At 36.5% G+C, this 18,465-nt stretch overlaps 1 protein-coding gene and 1 non-coding gene across 4 annotated transcripts in view; both read right to left on the minus strand.

The window, feature by feature from the left end:
* LOC106671284 (homeobox protein orthopedia-like) overlaps nt 1-18,465 on the minus strand; it is a 123,637-nt gene that overhangs the window by 69,528 nt on the left and 35,644 nt on the right. For all 3 annotated transcript variants that reach the window (XM_014402181.2, XM_014402189.2, XM_024226706.1), the window contains exon 2: nt 9,820-10,196. In XM_014402181.2, the coding sequence (XP_014257667.1) occupies nt 9,820-10,196 (377 nt within the window). The remainder of the gene's footprint in view (nt 1-9,819; nt 10,197-18,465) is intronic.
* On the minus strand, nt 2,774-2,847 carry Trnan-auu. Its single transcript has one exon. It is a non-coding gene; the product is annotated as a tRNA-Asn (tRNA).

Below are 18,465 nucleotides of genomic sequence, written 5' to 3' on the forward strand. Positions count from 1 at the left end.
CACTTACATTGGCATAAAATCTAAATCCCATTCACACAGTCTAAAAGTAGAGAAATTCAGCTTTCCAACGGTTGTAATACTGTCGGATTTGTCTAAACTCCGGAGCAGTTATGAATTTTTAAGTGGAACATCGAGGATAGAAAAAAAATTGCCCCGTCCAATTCAGCCAAAAATTTATAATTTTTCATTGCTTTGAAAATGTATATTTAAGAGCTTCAAAGGGTACTAAAAACGAATAGGAATTGGTTTTTCCAAATTAAATTGTTTTGGCCTCCTTTATTAATAGTGTATTTTGCTCTTTGTAACATTTTATCTATCTAATCTGCAATAATACGATCCTGCATATTATGTTTTTACCCTGGGTAAAAAAACAAATCTATTGATAAATAATATTCTTCAAACGCTCGCCCCAGGCAGAAAAATATATATTAAAATAATTACTTAAATTGTTTGTTTTCTTGGCTCCTATGACAAAATGGTTGGACACCCGTTTCCACAATTTTATGTCACGTACATTCATCCGAATAAACACCCCCTGTGTCCTAGACCTTGCCAAATCCCGATACTTTAAATTGCATTTTAAATTATCTCCTCACTACTAATATATAATCCCATATTATTCTACTTATAAACTACCCAGAAAACTGAAACGAGTATGGCCCCACGAACAGTTGGCTAGATGTCTAGGAAAACTCACAGTAATCTGAAAGGATATCAAGTGTGATGTAATGACACGCATTTGGCCAAAAAATTTATAATTTTTCATTTCTCTAAAAATTCGTATTTAAGAAGTTTAAATTGTTTTTTCCAAATTAAATTGTTTTGGCCTCCTTTATTCATAGTGCATTTTGGTTTTTGTAACATTTTATATATAAATTCACTAATTTCGTGGTCCGCTTGACCAATTTATATGTTACAATTAATTAAGGTTCAATACTTTTTAAAAGGATAGTTCCTACTCACAGTAAGTTGTTTTGCAACGATCCGGATTTCGAGCCTTTTAGCTCATCATCAGGTTGAAGGACTTCTTCAACCACGTCTCTCGACATGAATTGCCAAAGTGAACCGGCTGANATATAGGACAAAGCGGTAGAGAAATAAAAACAAGAGTAAAAGAACACTTGCCTAAATCGAGCAAATTTTCGGAATTTAAGGACCATCTAAAAAAAACAAAACATAATTTCAATTCAAATCTAAATACAAGTGTTACATAGTTTTAACAAAGGGAAAGAACTAGATTGGTTTGAGAAATTTGAAATTAAAAAATGTAAAATTGAACTTGGTGATAAATGATGATAACTTCCCATCTCAACCCCACCTTTTGAATTTTCCCTCCTTTTTTCAATTTTTCAAATGTCATTTGTCGCCGAGAATCCAATCCGATTACACGACATTTAAAAAATGGTAGTGCAGCGGCGTATCAAGCCGAAGATCGTGGGTTCGAATCCCGCTCGTGCCATTGACTTTTTTATCTCAACTGAAAACCTTAATTAATTGTAATTTTATATATATATAAATCTGCAATAATACGATCCTGCATATTATTTTTTTACCCTAGGTAAAAAAAAATCTATTTATTCAACATTCAACATAACCTTGAATACAAGGCAAGGGCATCGCAAAAGCAGATTTTTTTAAAAACAAATTATTTAAAATATTTTCTCGCTTCTAGGGCATTGGGTAAAAAGGGTCAATATTTCCCCATCACAACATTTTTTTTTAATTAAAACTGGTCATCCCAAAAATTATGTGGACGTAAATATTGCATCGATACCTCGTTGTGTAAAAGATAAAAGAACCAACAATCTGATGTTTTTCCACTGTTTTTTCAAAGCGTTAACTCTTCTTTTTTTGTATAATATACATCCCGTTGCGTAAAGTACTGTGTTAGCCTGTTTTTCTTTGGAGTTATTCGGTTCGTTTCAAAGGCAGGCTACCTGTCCCAGACCGAATTGAATCGTCTAGACCAGGAAGTGAGCAATAAAACAGGTAGGAGTGAAAAATTCCTTTTACACACTGGACGGCTACAAGCTGACATTCATTCATAGTCTCGTTGCATATCGTAAGCCTGAATCGACGTGCCAACTTTAGCAGATCAGAAAAGGGGTTTTGTGTTATAACGTGTCTTTTATAGGTGCTTGAAACTACAAAGTTTCCTGTGATCATTGGGGTCGGTTCAAAGTTGCAAAAATAGTAATCTAACAATTTTGTAATTTTACGATTTAAGAAGAGGCCTGAAATAATGGAAGCCTTTCTCAGAGATAACAATATTAATTTAATGACAGGCATTTATGAACAGAAACGATAAAGTTTTATTCAAAAGCAGAATCCAAGGGAAAATCTCGATAATGTTACTACTTATCTGAAAACTTTGGATTAATTTGCAGATCTCGAAGTACTTGTGGACAGAAAAAGGCTTCGATGGCCCATTGACAATTTATCACTTACAATGTAATGAAATATTAATTACACACCAAAGCCCTATTGAAGGGAACTAAATCGAAAGATGGACGGAAGTACTGAATTATGTCTCTCTAATAATCTAATCCCTGTTCGTTTTTATATAAAAATATTTCATTGTTTTGTACCTTTCGGGCACATCGGCCCTTCCTGAAACAATGAGTTCCTCAACCTGTCATCGCTAGTTGGAGACGTGCATTCACGTTCCCCATGACTTTAATTAGATATTTAAGAAGGTAGAAAGCATGATTAAGTATAAAATTCAATTAATTAATCTTTTTATATATGGTATTGGTTGAAATGAAAAAGTCAGCGTCACGAGCGGGATTCGAACCCACGACCTTCGGCTCAATACGCCGCTGCTCTAACCACTTGAGCTATCGTGACTTGGATCCACTCAGACATCAAACTCCCCATCTCAACGTACCTTTCGAATTTTCCGAGTTGGTGCCCGAGTGGATCCAAGTCACGATAGCTCAAATGGTAGAGCAGCGGCGTATTTAGCCGAAGGTCGTGGGTTCGAATCCCGCTCGTGACACTTACTTTTTCATTTCAACCAAAACCTTACATAAAAAGATTAATTCATTGAAAGAAGTTACTTGGTCAATCGGAACACGAAATATAATGAATAAAATTCAATTTTTCCGTGTTATATAAGATTATTGATTTACTTCAAAAGATTCTAAGAACAGAAATTGTTCCCTTCCTAAACCAAATTTCCCACAGACTAAAAGCCAAATGTCAAATTCCATTTGTTATAGGTGTCTGTAAAGTGTCTATAGGGCCATTTATCACTATGTCCTATTTTTACTTGTTTGATTATTGAAAATAAGGATTATGGCACTTTGTATAATGGCGATTTATCTTAATATCTTAACACAATTACAACGGGTTACCAAGGTAAAAGAATTTGGTGGTATAATAAATAGATGAAATTTACATGTCTAATCTGGTTTATTTTACTTATTTTCTTATTTCAGTGAAAAATACATAAAGAATAGTCTTAAGGGTATGAGGATGGGACAAAATTCATATCCAACCTCGTCACATTTAAAGAAAAGAGAAAAAATATATATAAACAATAGGCGAGGAATGACAAAAGAGGGGGCATAGTTTCTCAACCTTTACCATGGCATTCTCGTATCTAAGTGTTCTAATATATTTTTGAGTTTAATTTGTTAAAGTTCTGTAAAGTCCGGAAATAAATAAAATTCAAGCTCGATCAGAAGCTTCTCCTGGGCAGTATTTTTGAAATTTAATTTTTATAAATATTTATTCATATTTCGTTCCACTCTTTTCCTAAATTCTTTATCATGTTGAAACGATTTTTTTTATTTCGTAGACCTACAATAGACAAGCAATCATAGTAAGGAATCTTTTTTAAAAGCCCGCAGGAGCAGAGAAATATATTGTTTTGTACTAAAAAAAGTGTAGAATTTTATCACAAATTTGTTGCTAAAAGTTCGCACTATTTTCAAAAGAAACTTAGTCCCGAATTAGTAGTAAACGAAGAGAACTCAAGAGCAAAAAAAAACAATTGGTTGTAATAGGCCAAATAGATTTTGAAAACATGCCACCTAAAGAAGACAACTTTTATAAACAAACAATCAAATGACCTTGAAAATTATCTGAAATGCGGTAAAATTTAAATCTTGATGGTTGAAGGAAAGTTTAGACTCTCGTTAACAATATGTGTACAGTCAAAATTAATATAGATCGTATAGAAGTGGATAACGCAATTAAAAAAAGGAAAGAAGCATTTGTTCAAAAATCGCAAACCCTTTGAAAACTTAGAACTTAGCTCAAAGCTGAATCAAGTCCCTGGATGGGGCTGATCATTCCAGACCCAAATTAAGGCTAACTTATCGTTGCCTTTTTTTATATATGATCTTGTGTTTTATTTTTTAAATTTCAACTCTTTGACACAGCTTATAATTTTACATTTCATCAGATTTACCTTCAAGTGCCATTTATTACACAGCCTCTAATTGGTATTTTGTGTAGGTCCTCGCTGCAAGAATCACTATATCAAATATAATTAATACCTCCTATAATGATTAAAGAATGAAATTAAAAACGAAGAAAGTAGGATTGGGTTTAACAGGTACCCTTGTCTTCTTTCTGGAGAAAAAACTGCGGATGACAGGTTTTATAAGCAGTCTTATTTCATGCATGATATTATGTTTCCTTAAGAGGCCTTCTAATTTTTGAATTCAACTAGTAATAGTTCATCTTCGTTACTTATAAATGAATTCTTTTACATTATAGAGAAAAACACTGGCTTGATTATGGTTCATAAGAGGCTGAAAGGTTTCCAAAGTTATTAAAGTTAGAGAAAAATTACGTTCGTTCCATTTATTACAAACCTAGCCTCTAATTGGTATTTTGTGTAGGTCCTCGCTGCTAGAATCACTATATCAAATTAATACCTCCTATAACGATTACGGAATTAAATAAAAAACGATGAAAATAGGACTGGTCTTAACAGATACCCTTGTGTTCCCTGGAGAAAATACTGCGGGTGACAGTTTTTATAAGCAGTCTTAACATTCATGCATTCATTTCATACGGTTGCCAAAGTTATTAAAGTTAGAGAAAAATTACGTTCGTTCCATTTATTACAAACAGCCTTCAATTTTCAATTCAATTACTACTAGTTTATTGAAAATTTTTTGCTTATAAAAACTGTCATCCGCAGTTTTTTCTCGAGAAACAACACAAGGGTATCTGTTAAGACCAATCCTATTTTCTTTTTTTTGTTTAATTCCTTAATCATTGTAGCAGGTATTAATTATATTTGATATAGTGATACTAGCAGCTAGGACCTACAGAAAATACAAATTAGAGGCTGTTGGTAATAAATGGAACTTGAAGGACATTTCGCTCTAACTTTAAAAACTTGGGCAACCTTTCAGCCTCTTTTGAACTTGAATAGGATTGGTCTTAACAGATACCCTTGTGTTGTTTCTGGAAAAAATACTGCTAATGACAGTTTTTATAAGCAAAAAATTTTCAATTAAACTAGTAATAATTCACCTTCGTTACTTATACATTTTGCATTATCGAGAAAAAAATTGGCTTGATTATGGTTTAAAAGAGACCGAAAGGTTGCCAAAGTTATTCCATTTTATTTTAAACAAATCAACCTACATCTGTGAAGATGTTTTCTACTCTGATGAAATTGAAAAGCGTTGGTAAGCAGAGGAGGCAAGTTTTTTAAATATTTTAAACGAAATATTCGCCCCATTCTTCCTTCCCCGTGAATATGGTCAAAAGATCCGTTATCGTTTCACCGGCTACTTGCGATGACGCGTGAACGTCCGCGGCTCCTCCGTGTAATGGAAAAAGCACACAGCCGAGCCAGTTTGGGGATAATGTATTCAGAGTCCGTCCGAGGTGCGACTTTCTTAGCCACACTGTTAAAACATCGCCTCTCCTTGAGCCAGTCACAAACACCCACTTGCAGACTCTTTTCCTATGAATATTAACTGTTTACTCTCACGATTAGCTTTTAAAACAGGTTCACCAGCTCTGAGTGATTTGTTGTTTTTTTTCCTCTCTCATACCGTTCTCACAGCGCTTTTGTAACTCATCGGAAATTTAATCCCAATACTGCCGTTTGACCTTGAATATTTACTTTATTATGTAACGTAAAAACTAAAACTCGATGGATGTTGTTAAAAAAGGGAAAACCGAAACGTTCATTTTTTCACCCTGCCTATTTATTACTTTATTGTCCTATATAAGAAAACGAATCGAATGATAAATAATTTTCTTGAAATACAAGCACAAGAATGGTAAATTTTTTCTCGTCTTCTAGGGTTTATTTATGTGTATATTTCTCTTCGTAAGTATTGTCTTCCGATAATAAAATAAAATCGTCAAACGCATACGCGCACTCAACCAAAACACATAATCACAAAACATATAAAACGTATCTATATACAACAAAAAACCACGTCCTCCTAAAAGCGGACCACAGGACTAACTAAGGAGTAACTCGCTACTGTGCTCGAGATCCATCCTTACATTCGGTGGCATGCCTACACGCTCTCTGTAAGGAGCCAGGCTCCAGTCTCCTATTACGTGGGACACATCAAGCAATCTTTCTCTCGATAAGGGGATGTATAACTATAATCTATCACTTTATACTTTTCTCCATATATAAAATATATTATATTTTACTTTTATAAGAAACGTTCAATATAAAATAACAGGCTCTTAAAATAAAAATATAGAGTTAAACACGATTTTTGGACTGAAGAGATGGAGGGGAGTAGGGGAGTTATCAATTGTGTTGGAGAATCAGCTTAAGTAAAGTAGAATTTTTAGCATGGGGTCGTTTTATATACGACTCCAACTTCTCCGTAATAAAAACTTGTTTCCAACCCTCATCCAGAAGGCAATTTCGTCGGCCAAGTGGGCGGTCTTTTATTGTAGTAGCACCTCAGTTTTATGATTGGTTGCCCTTCGCTTTCCTGTCGAATACACATTTTATTCAATCTCCCCTCCGTTTTATCTCCTCTCTTTTCCTCTCTGTGATCGCATTTTTTCAGGCAGAGGGTTCATCTACCCGCTTTCCGTGTAAAACACCCCTCGAATATACGCTCAAACGTACGAACGAATACTTAACTTTTTGGGTTCTATGTTTATACGAATATCTAAAATTATCGGATTAAAAAAAATTAGAATCAATGGAAGGTTATTATAGAGAACGTATATACTTCCGAAAATCCTGACAAATAACAGCGTGACAAATAAAGCGGGCAGCACACCCGATGAACGCTATGCGACGATATCCGATGCTACCCGACGCCTGATCACGTTTTGGTAGGATGTGTACATCTATGCGACGTCGTGCGCACTCCACGTACAGTCCACACAGCGTGTATCACAAATAAGTATCACAATCGCAACGCCTCTTTTGTTCTTAATGCACTATTTCGAGCAAGCCCTTGTAATACATTGTTAGTTCAATTTTATGAGCACAATCATGAAATAAATTATTTGTTAAACTTAATTGTTTTAAATAATGTTATTCCGGTGTTTTGATAAATTTTCTTCCTAAGCATCATAATTAAATAATTTTTATAAAAAATCATGAATTTTTCATCTCGTTTAATTTGGTTTACATTAAAATAGGAATGTTGTAATTATAATATATTATAATAATAATACTATAACGATTATAATAATACAACAACAAAATTACATATACTTAGTTTGAAATAAACTACAAAAAATATGAGTGTCCTGTTCTGGCGTTACTCGACGAAAATGGTGTAATTTTATGAGCAAAACCATGATATAAATTGTTAGTTGAATTTTAAGAAGAAAAACCGTGTAATAAATTGTTAGTTAAATTCATTATATCAAAAAATGGTATTCCGGTGTTTTGATCCATTTTCTACCAAACCATTAGAATTAATTTAAAAAAAAAATAAACTAATGAATTTTTGATCTCGGTTAATTTGGTTTATATTAAAATAAATTTGTTGTAATTAATATAACGATAATAACATATATAGTTTTGAAATAAAAATATGAGTGTCCCCGTTCTTTTATCTTCGACTGTACTCGATGCGAAAATCTGTACAGTGAGGATCGCAGAGCGTAGAGCATCGGGCAGATGTGCGGGGGGGTAATACAACCTTTTGGAAAATTGGACGTTGGATTTGCGTCGGGTGGCATCGGGTAGCGTCGCAGAAGTGTGTTCCCGATTTTTCTAACTCTCACACGATTTTTTCAACATTCTTACAACCTTAGACTGTATTTTTAATAGTTAGACTTTTTTTAACATATAGGCCCAGTTAAAACAGTGTTACACCTTTTTGCTTTGGACATACTCGGGGTTTTCCTAACACCACCAATTTATCTTATATTTGTCCCATTTTCTCCGAAACCGTGAAAGCTGAGAAAGATAATTTTTTTAAAGTTGTTTCCTAATACTTTTTGAACACATAGACGGGAGTTAATTCAATTTGATTGAAAAGAAAAAATTTAAAATAATTTTGAAAAAAAAAATAGCTTTTTCCGTAGAGGTTTTGATATTTTTTCTCGGCTCCTAATAAATTTTTTTTTTTAACCAGTCTTCTGTTTAGAGTGTCCTATATACCTATAAAGGATGGTTAGGGATGGTATATTGGATGAAAAGCAGCGAAATATGTCAAACATTTACTGAGGAAAAGAGTCAAAATGTAGAAAAAGGGCACCATTTGGGAAAACGTGATTGTTTGAAAAAAAAACAAGAAAAAAAACAAGTTCTTGAGGGTTTGAAATTTGAACGCAGTTATTTGTTTATAAGGTTCTCTATTCGACGTCTAGCATCGATTAGTACCTTTATCGTCGATGTAAACCTTATGTCTAAGGTTTTTTGTTTTTGATTTATATATTTAGACGAAAGTGCATCATTCTCCGCTTTTCTTTTCCTTTAGTTTGGCAAAATGTAACGATAATTTATTACAATGACTAGGCCAAATGCCATTTTTCAAAGAAGAAAGAATCTCGGGAAATCAAATGTGTCGGCTTTGCCACAAAATGTTGTGATTCTAAAAAGACCCAGAAATATTTTTCTTTTAGCTGGACAACGGTGATGTCTTAAACCGGACGCTAGATGGTAACAATCTCGTCAGACGTTTAAAACATGCAAATTCAAAAATTACAAAAAAATTCTTCTGACTTATCAGATATACAATTTATTTGTAACAAAATGTCCATGAAGCCTTTTTGTATTTTTTCAGCAGAAAAATAAAAATCGATATTTTGAAATTTTTAGTGGGCTACTCACCTTAAAAGGATAGCTGAAAATCCCGTGAGTTTAGTAGTAGAATGTTTAGATTGGCGCCAAATAAATCAGGGTTGCCAATACACGGGCAGGTACAACACTGCGCCTGCCCTAAACTCACGGTATTTCCAGCTAACCATAAACAAAATTGCTAAATTTGGTATTGCTCTGAAGCAACTTTTGGCAAGCACGGATTAAATTAGAAGCTGGATGTGAAAAAATTTGATATTTGGAAAATATAACAATCGATACAAGATGCAGTGTTGGAGTGAAGAGCCATGTTGGAGATAGATTTCCAGTCTGGTGCCAAAAAAAAATAGTGTTGTCAATACTCGGGATGAAACATTGTAGGAAAAACTGCATCCGCCCTAATCTCCTGGGTTTAGCTAATTTGCTGAGGAATGTTGCAAAAGAAAGTGTTAAATGACGCATAATTGGGACCAATAAGGCTAAATTGTGGTCCGAACGGTTATTGCTTAAACACAAGGCCATCGCTGAGTTTTAACAATATATCTCCGAGCCGGCCACACACAAGAGAAAAAGTCTACATGCTTGGATGTAATAAAAAAACTGACCTGGACTCTAGATTCAGTAAGGTTGATCCTCATCGCTATTTCCTCCCTCATGAAAATATCGGGGTAGTGAGTCTTAGAGAAGCATCTTTCGAGTTCGTTGAGCTGGGCTGGGGTGAATCTGGTCCGATGACGTTTCTGCTTGGAGGGTTTCGAACTGTCTTCGGAAATTTGCGGTCCCGGGAGGGACAGGCCTGCGGCGGCGGCGGCGGCAGCGGCGGCCGCGGCCGCGTGGAACTCCAGCCGCGAACCCTGGTGGAGCCCATGGTGGTGGTGATGGTGGTGGTGCTGGCCGATGTGGTCCTGCGCCAGGGATTTGACTTCCCCGCCACTACCGTGGTTGGCCAGGATTTGACGTTTGACTTCGTCGCAATCCTTGCCTGAAAATAATTTGTTTCCTTTATTTCACTGTGAAAAAAGCGGTTTTGATAAGGACAAATCATGGGTATGAAATTAAGTACATTTCCCCTGTGAACTTCAGTAAAGCAAGTAACGTTAAGTAAAAAGTAATGTAATCCAACCATATAGAAGGCCTTAACGTCTAACTACCTTTTGTGTGTTCAGAACGAAGGGTCAAACCACTTTACAATACTTTTTTAATATTACTCCCATCCTAAGTAAATTGCGTAAGCATTCTCTACTAACTCCCATCTCAAGAAACGTTCAATTCTTTGATGACTTCTATAACATATTGAGTGCCAGTTGCAAATGTGCTGGCTGTGGTGTGACTGTTATATCCGGATGTTGATGACGAAGAAAAAATTTGTAATTCGGACAAGTCATAAAGAGGTTACAAATAAATAAATAGAAACACGCATTATGGCATAGTACCGACAACAACAAAAGGGTAAACCTTCAAATTCGCCAGTGCACCACTGTCTTGGATATGCCATTAGAGCTCGATGGTCTCTGAAGAAGAATCTCCGCCCGTAGTAAGGCAGTAGGCGGTAGAAAAGATGATAAAAACCACACAAGAATGATATTAACAAAACATCTTTGAATGACCGCCAATAAAGAATGCAACATAGATGAAGCTGTGGAGGTTCAATAAATAATCACACAGATTTCATGTTATCTTTTTCGATCTGTTTTTGAGAAAACCAGAGGTGACAAAAGAAAAGGATCCAGTCTCACAACTGGCTTTCTCAAATTCTACTCCAGTTAGGTACAAATTTAACTTAATTGAACTTAATTATTATCCTTAAAGCTGCAAATACTTTTTGAATCCGGTCGTGGATCAAAAGGGATCACTGCCTACAAATAATGCATTGTAAAGCTCTGGAAGCAAAGAAGATTCGACGAAGATCACATCGATTTCAAAATATTTATTTACTGGCCATAGATGGGTCTGCAAGACCAAATATAGGCTCTGAACCTATTCATTGGATAACAAAACCTAACACAGAATCCTCCATCACAGAATATACTAAAAAGACAAAAGGAGAAGTGGATAAACTCTCGGGGCGCTAGACACAGTAAACTTATGCTAAAACAACCCTCACCAAGATTGGCAAAGTCACTACTAATTTTAGAGAGGTCTAAGCTCACAACTACGACTTTCGTTTGTTCGCCTAAAAACACTCAGTCCTTCCTACAGTATGAACGCCATAAAACCCTGTAGGACACGACCACGAAGAAATTAAAACTCCATTTCATTGTTGGTTAATATAAAAACCAAAAATGTTTTTCGAATACGATGCATACTATTCGAATTTGGTATGGTTTAAAAAGATAAATCAACAAAATACTGCTTTGTTTGCATATTTAGACAAACGCTCTGTAAGAAAAATAGGTCAGAAAATGGTCAAAATTTGGATTTGACTTCCTTATCGTCATTCTACTGCTAAAAATTGTTTCGCGGAAATCAGTGTAAATTAATTTTTTGATTGATAATTTCGACGACATTTCTGCCTGATTCCTAGAGCAAGCTCTAACATTATTTTTTCCAAAAGCTAATGGGCCGGGTTTCACAGTTGATAATTCGTTTTAGAGAAATTTTTAAATACAGTTAATTTCTGATAAATAATGATGATATTTTGTGTATTTTCGTATAGAAATATTTTATCTATTTTAATGGTTCTAATGGTATCTGTTTAACGCTAAAATCTTTTTAGCCGTTTTTTAAATATAGCCGCTTCAATCAGATATTTCGTAACTACTTCTCGAAAATTTAAAAAAATTTAGGGGGTCAAAAATGGATAAAATTATATTTAAAAAAAAATTATATAAAGGGTTCTCTAGCAGTAATACAACGAAATTTCATATAAGTTTCACGAAAAAAATTATGACCGAGTTTACTCGAAAAATATTTAGTTTTTAGAAATTTTTTGGCTGTTGATAAACATTAATAGCTTGTACTCTATTTTATTGGAATGTACATAAAAACTGTAGTTAATTTGAGCAAATAGATCGACGAAATAAAAAACGGAAAATTTCAAATTTTTTGGTGAAACCAGTTCCTATTCACAAGAAGTGGCGGATACGTGTTCGGTATTTTTTTGCCTTATGATCCATGCATATTAACCATGGTGACGAATTCTTGTATGTGTGTTCATAATTGGGGGGGGGGTATCGTGAAAAAAGGGCCAGAGGCGACGGTGGGAATCGAACCCACGACCGCGGCGTCTATGAGCCGAGAGTCTCTCACGCTAACCACTCGGCTACCGCGGTCCCAACCAAAAGATGTTTGGTCCAAATTCGCGGTCCACGAACCTGGTCGTCCCCTTGTCAGTTCTTCGGACAATTATTGTCGATTTAGTGGAAATACTCTGTTATACGAATGATCACGAAACCTGACAAACCTGTCCATCTTCTTAGCTCCTATCGACCTACCAGTAGACTCCTTCCCTTTGTAACTAAAGCTCTTGAAAAATTCTCACTTAAAAGATTAATCTGTATTCTTGAGGATGCTGAAACCTTACCGTCCCATCAGTTTGGGTTCAGCTCACTTCACTCCACTCAAAGGTGTACCGTATGGTGAATATTATTCCTCTTGAGCGAAAACAGTATTGCTCGGGTGTCTTCCTAGACGTAGCCCTGGCGTTCGCCCGGGTAAGGCACCCAGGTTTAAGGGACATTCAATAAGATTCTTCCTAGTATCTTTTACCTTATCCGCCTATCCTACCTTATCACCCCTTTCCTCTTATATAACACCTAGAGTCCTTCAAGTAAGTACCCTAGGCCCGATCCTTTTTATAATATACACTCCTTCCCCAAACACATTCATCACGTTTGCCGAAGACACGGTTGTCCTCTCTTCTCACTACAACCCATCCGTTGTAAGCTCCCATCTGCAAAGTTACCTCACCCTATTAGAATACTGATACCACTGTTGAATTATGTCCATTACGATCGAATGGCTTACGTACATGGCTGGACATAGTACGATACCTAGGAGTGTACATTGATAAATGACGTAGAATCCACACCCTCGCCTGAAACGACAAGACATGAACCGCCGTTCAATCTGTTGCTGAATTACTCCTATAAACCTCAACAACAAACTTACCCTTCACAAAACTTTCATTCGTTTTATGTGGATCTATGGAGTGTAAGTTTGGGGCTGAACCAAACCATTCATTCCATAGTGCCCTTTCTGTACACCAAAACCCCCTCGTCCAATAACTGCCCACAGTAACCCTATCTGGAAATTTTCTACGTCGGCTTAACACGCAATGGCTTAGGGATTTGCTTCAATCATGTGTGTGTGTGTGTGTGTGTGTGTGTGTGTGTGTGTGTGTGTGTGTGTGCGTGCGTGCGCGCGCGTGTGTGTGCGCGTGCGTAATCTGATGACTATGATTTCATGTCAACCATCAATGCCAAGAGCTTGTTTAGCATCAATCATCATACATCAAGCGAATTATATATTAAATGTCGACTATCAATACGCTATTTCATAGGACTTTGTAGTCTTTGTTTTTCCGTCTTCTCCTATTTTATAACACGATCCGTGATAAGATCCACACAATCGAGCCGTCGGCCGGCAATAAACGATAACAATTTTTTGTCGAAACCTTGTACCAGCCGGAACAGGGGCGTTTAAATATTTATCGATGAAACAGGAGTTTCGTCTCCGGATATTGACTTAGCGGGCGTTGACAAATATCACTCGGTTGGAATCTCGTAGGAAAGGATTTTGTAAAACGCCCTTGTCATTCAGCCAACACCAGAGAAAACAAAAATTACAGCGTTGGAATCATAGTGGGATGTTTGTTCGGTGTGAAAAAATCAACGGGCGAATTCAGAGAAAATGTATCTGCAGATTTAAAGATAATAATTAAATCCATTATATTTAGTGGCCAGTGTCACGAGCGGTGTCCGAGTGGATCAAAGTCACGATATCCAAGTGGTAGAGCAGCGGCGTATGTAGCCGAAGATCGTGGGTTCGAATCCCGCTCGTGACACTAGCTTTTTTATTTCAACCAATACCTTACGTAAAGATTAAGTGAGATGGGGAGTTGGTGTCCGAGTGCATCGAAGTCACGATATCTCAAGGAAGAACTAATTTGGTCAATAGACCACTAAATATAATGGATTTAATAAGTGAAACGAAGCATAACTTCACTAACAGCTCCCCGTGGCCACTTCATATGTCGCCGAGAATCGAATCCTGATTACACGACATTTGAAAAATGGCAAAAAGGAGGGAAGATTCGAAAGGTTGTAGGTTGAGACGGGGAGTTTGATGTCTGAGTGGATTGAAGTCACGATAGCTCAAGTGGTAGAGCAGCGGCGTATTGAAAGGAAGGTCGTGGGTTCGAATCCCGCTCGTGACACTAGCTTTCTCATTTCAATCAAAAAGATCAAAAGATTAAATAATTGAAATAATAATTAAATTAATTTATCAAAGTTATTCATTATATACAGGATGTCAACATACTAGTGTCACCCCTGACACATTAAATATATTTATTTTACATCAAACAATGTAATAAACACAGATTTGCCAATTTTTAAAAAAAGTTAAAAAACGGATTTTCATTTGCAGGCTAATCAAGTACATTTGCACTTATTTAACAATGGCTAAAACTGTTTAAAAATGCTCAGAAAAGCATTAGATACTTCAGAAATAGAACCGTTAAACCTAAAACTGAAAAAAAGTCCGCCATTTTTAAGACAAAAAAGAATTTTTTTTAACGAGGGTATTTCAACTACGGAGTTAAATTGTTACAGCTTCCTTACTGCGGCTGCACGTACGTTGGCGGTAGCTCAGTGGTGAAGGGGGGGGGAACGTGTTGAAGGGAGAGACAAGTGATGGTCGGTGAGGAGGTGAAAGGTTATTTATAGGTGTTATGTTGAGCGCCACGGTATATTTGGGGAAGGATAAATACCGAAACCAGTTAATAAAAAGGAAAAGAAGAGTATAACAATAGGAAGAAATGGAAAAGGAAGGGTAGCGATGTAGCTTCTGGCTCTCTTCTTTCTGATGGCGCTTCCAACCAGGGTTATGATGGGAGCTAAATGATGAAGTTCTTCCTGCTTCTATCCAAGTTAATTCATTAACACAAGCAAGATATTTAAGGTATTATCTTACTTAGGGTTTAAAACTACGATTGAGAAAAAAATGAATACTAATCACAATTATTCTATTTACAAGTACATAGACAAATCCTTTTAAATTAAAAGCTAACTAAAGGCCGAAACTTATAATGTGCTAATGTCTAATGCTTATAATGCTAATGTCTCTAGTCCAGAATTATCAGGCCTGATAAGAAATTGTAAATGTACGAACTCACGGGATCACTCCTCACTTGCCGGGATCAGCCCCTTCCTCTTCGATCAGCCCGACTAGGTTCACAAACCACACACTTTTTAAAAAACAATATTTTCTTTTCCTCGCGGAGACCACCTCTTCCTCGGAACGTTTATATCCAACTGACTCTCCTTGCTTTTTTTTCCTTTGTTTTTTTCAGTCTCGGAACCAGTGCCCTCCCGATCAGGATCTTGCAGGCCGCGAATTGCTTCCTGCTCCTCGCGCTTCTCTTCTCGGTTCGTCCCGCCACTATTTAAGCTTTATTAATTTTTTTCCCGAGAAGAAAGAAAAAAATGTAATAAAATGTCGATTATGTGAAACCTCGGGGTGTCGATGATGTTTTTGAAAAAAAATCCCATTTGTAAGGATGTCAGGATCGAATGCAGGGCCGCTGGATTCGAACCCGGGAGCTTTACCTTACAGTGTCAACGCCTAAACCGTTGCGGCCACCGACGCCCTCAATTTTCTTTTTCTTTATCCCTTATATTTGAAAATAAAACTTATACTTTGTGAAAAAACCAGAGACACTAAGTCGACACTCTGTATATGTAAGGTAGATAAGTTGGAAATGGAGGTAGCACCAGGTAAACTTTAAATATGTACAGTATTCAGTGTTAAAATGGTACAAAAACAAAAAACATAATTGAAAACATTATTTTGAAATCGATGTGATTTTTTATCGTCTTTCGTTTCCTTCTAGTTCTTCATTTAGGTTGCATTCTCGATTGGCAGTGATTCAATTGTTATTTTGTTAATTCTTGTTTGATTTACAATCTGTTCTACCGCCTAATGCCTTAGTCCGATTGGAAGAGATTCTCTTCAGGTCATCGTATTCTAAATGGAATATGCAAGACAGTTGTGCAAATTCGTTGTGCGTACTGTTGCGATGTTTTTGGCACTACGCAGTACAGCGTGTTTCTATTTATTTATTTGCATCCTCTTCATGTCTTACTTATACGCATTACAAATGTTTTCTTCGTTTTCTTCATTCGGTTATAACAGTTATACACTTCACCGAAAAGACACGCATTATGCAAAACGAGCCAACGCTGCCACTCAATCTCTTTTCAAAAGGGGCGAGGAGGTCTTGGGGTCAACACAGTTTAAGGCGAATTAAACCTTTCCTGGGATGAGAGCTAGTAGAGTGGGGTGAAGCAAATGGTTAGGGATGGTTGAAAGATTCTAACTTTGAGAAACGGGATCCGAATAATTATTTAAGGAAGCTAAGGTCATTGGGAATAGTGATAGAGATATCAAGAAGCCTGGAAAAGTCTTCGGAAGAATGTTGACAGAAATGCTCTGAAGTTGCTTGAAAGTTTGATATGGCTCTGTCGTATCCCACAGCTCCGCTCTGAATATCCAGATAGCTCAAAGAAACGCCTTGTATAAAGTTAGCTGAGTTTTGACGTTCAAAACTTTTGCAGTCCTGAAAGTGTTCACAGTTGTCGAAATCGTTTAATGAGTCAATCTTTGCCATAGCCTACTGCCGAAGGTCCGATTGCAATAGATTCCTCTTCAGCAACTTCCTGATGACTTATAAGACCGTTGCTGACTGTAAGGCCTATTACGCACTGGGATTCTTTGAATCTCCGGAGAGTCTCGGCTGCGTCTAGCCTGAGTCTGGGCTGCCCCGATTCATTGCTGCGATGAATCTGGTGTGTTGCGGGCTAGCATTTTCGGACTCTTTTGAATCCAATCCGATGTGGGATTCTTTGACTCAATGTTGCACAACCATTTGCCAGTGCGGACGTGAATCGGAACAAGCGCTCTTGCTTCATTTGTTTAGTTGACGTTCTAGTGAGTGTTTTCTTGAAGATACCATTATACTGTCTTGTATAAAGGTATGTTGTGGAGTACCGAGTTGACTTTACAGTTTATTGAAGACACATTCCCATCGGTGTTTGTGGGATGTATCATTCACGGAATACAGAAATCGGGAATTGAAAAGCCAAATATTGAATGGTTTAATCCAAAAATTCAGTGTGTCCGTCGCGGGATGTGAAAACAAATGCACAGCTTAAAATGACAGTTTTTTAATGCACTTCCGATTGGATGCACTACGTACAATGCAAAAAAGAGCAAGGGAAATTCGTGAGAGCTAGTTCCCCAGTCATTTTCGCAGGCACTGATGAATGTGAACTGAATCTTGGTCTGGATACGGTTCTTTGTCGCGGAGCAGAGTCGGGGCTACATCGCAACAATGAATCTACGCAGCCCCCTCTGCCCCTCAACATGAATCGATTCAAAGAATCTCTGCGCGTACTAGGGTTAAGGTCAAGGAATCTTGTTCGGCTGAGAGCTTTTTGTTGGTGCCTCACCATAGTTATTTATTTGTACATATTACAAGTTAGTCGTTTGCGATTTACAATTGGACATAACAGTAGCACAACGAAAAGGACGCGAATTATAGAAACCAGCCAACGCTGGCACTAAACATTTGACTAGGACCTAGAGGGTGAAAATTTAAGAAACAGGACGGAATTCTTTTACAAATGTGTGGATCGTGAGAACAGAAATTTTGGAGGCTTTTGACTGAAATACTCAGAACAGTTTGATATTAGATGGCTTGATGGTCCACAATTCCTTATGTCCAAACAGGTCGAAGTATTCCACGTCTATACAAATAATATATATCTTTCTATCTATCTGTCTTTCTATCTATTCTATATATCTATCTAATAAAATAAATATATATGTATATATTTAACAACTGGATATCTAGTTCTTTTTTGGCAAGGCTGTCTATTTAACGTGGATTTAATATGGGTGGATTTGTTTTTATACAGTTTTATTTTCCACATTTAGTATCATTCTTCTATGGGATCAAGATGCCCCATGTATATCAGAGGTTGCTTATACTTAAAATATTTTTACTGTGTAATATAAATACGATGAAG

Source organism: Cimex lectularius, unplaced genomic scaffold (assembly GCF_000648675.2).
Source record: "Cimex lectularius strain Harlan isolate CLEC.00 unplaced genomic scaffold, Clec_2.1 scaffold4, whole genome shotgun sequence".
NCBI lineage: Eukaryota > Metazoa > Arthropoda > Insecta > Hemiptera > Cimicidae > Cimex > Cimex lectularius.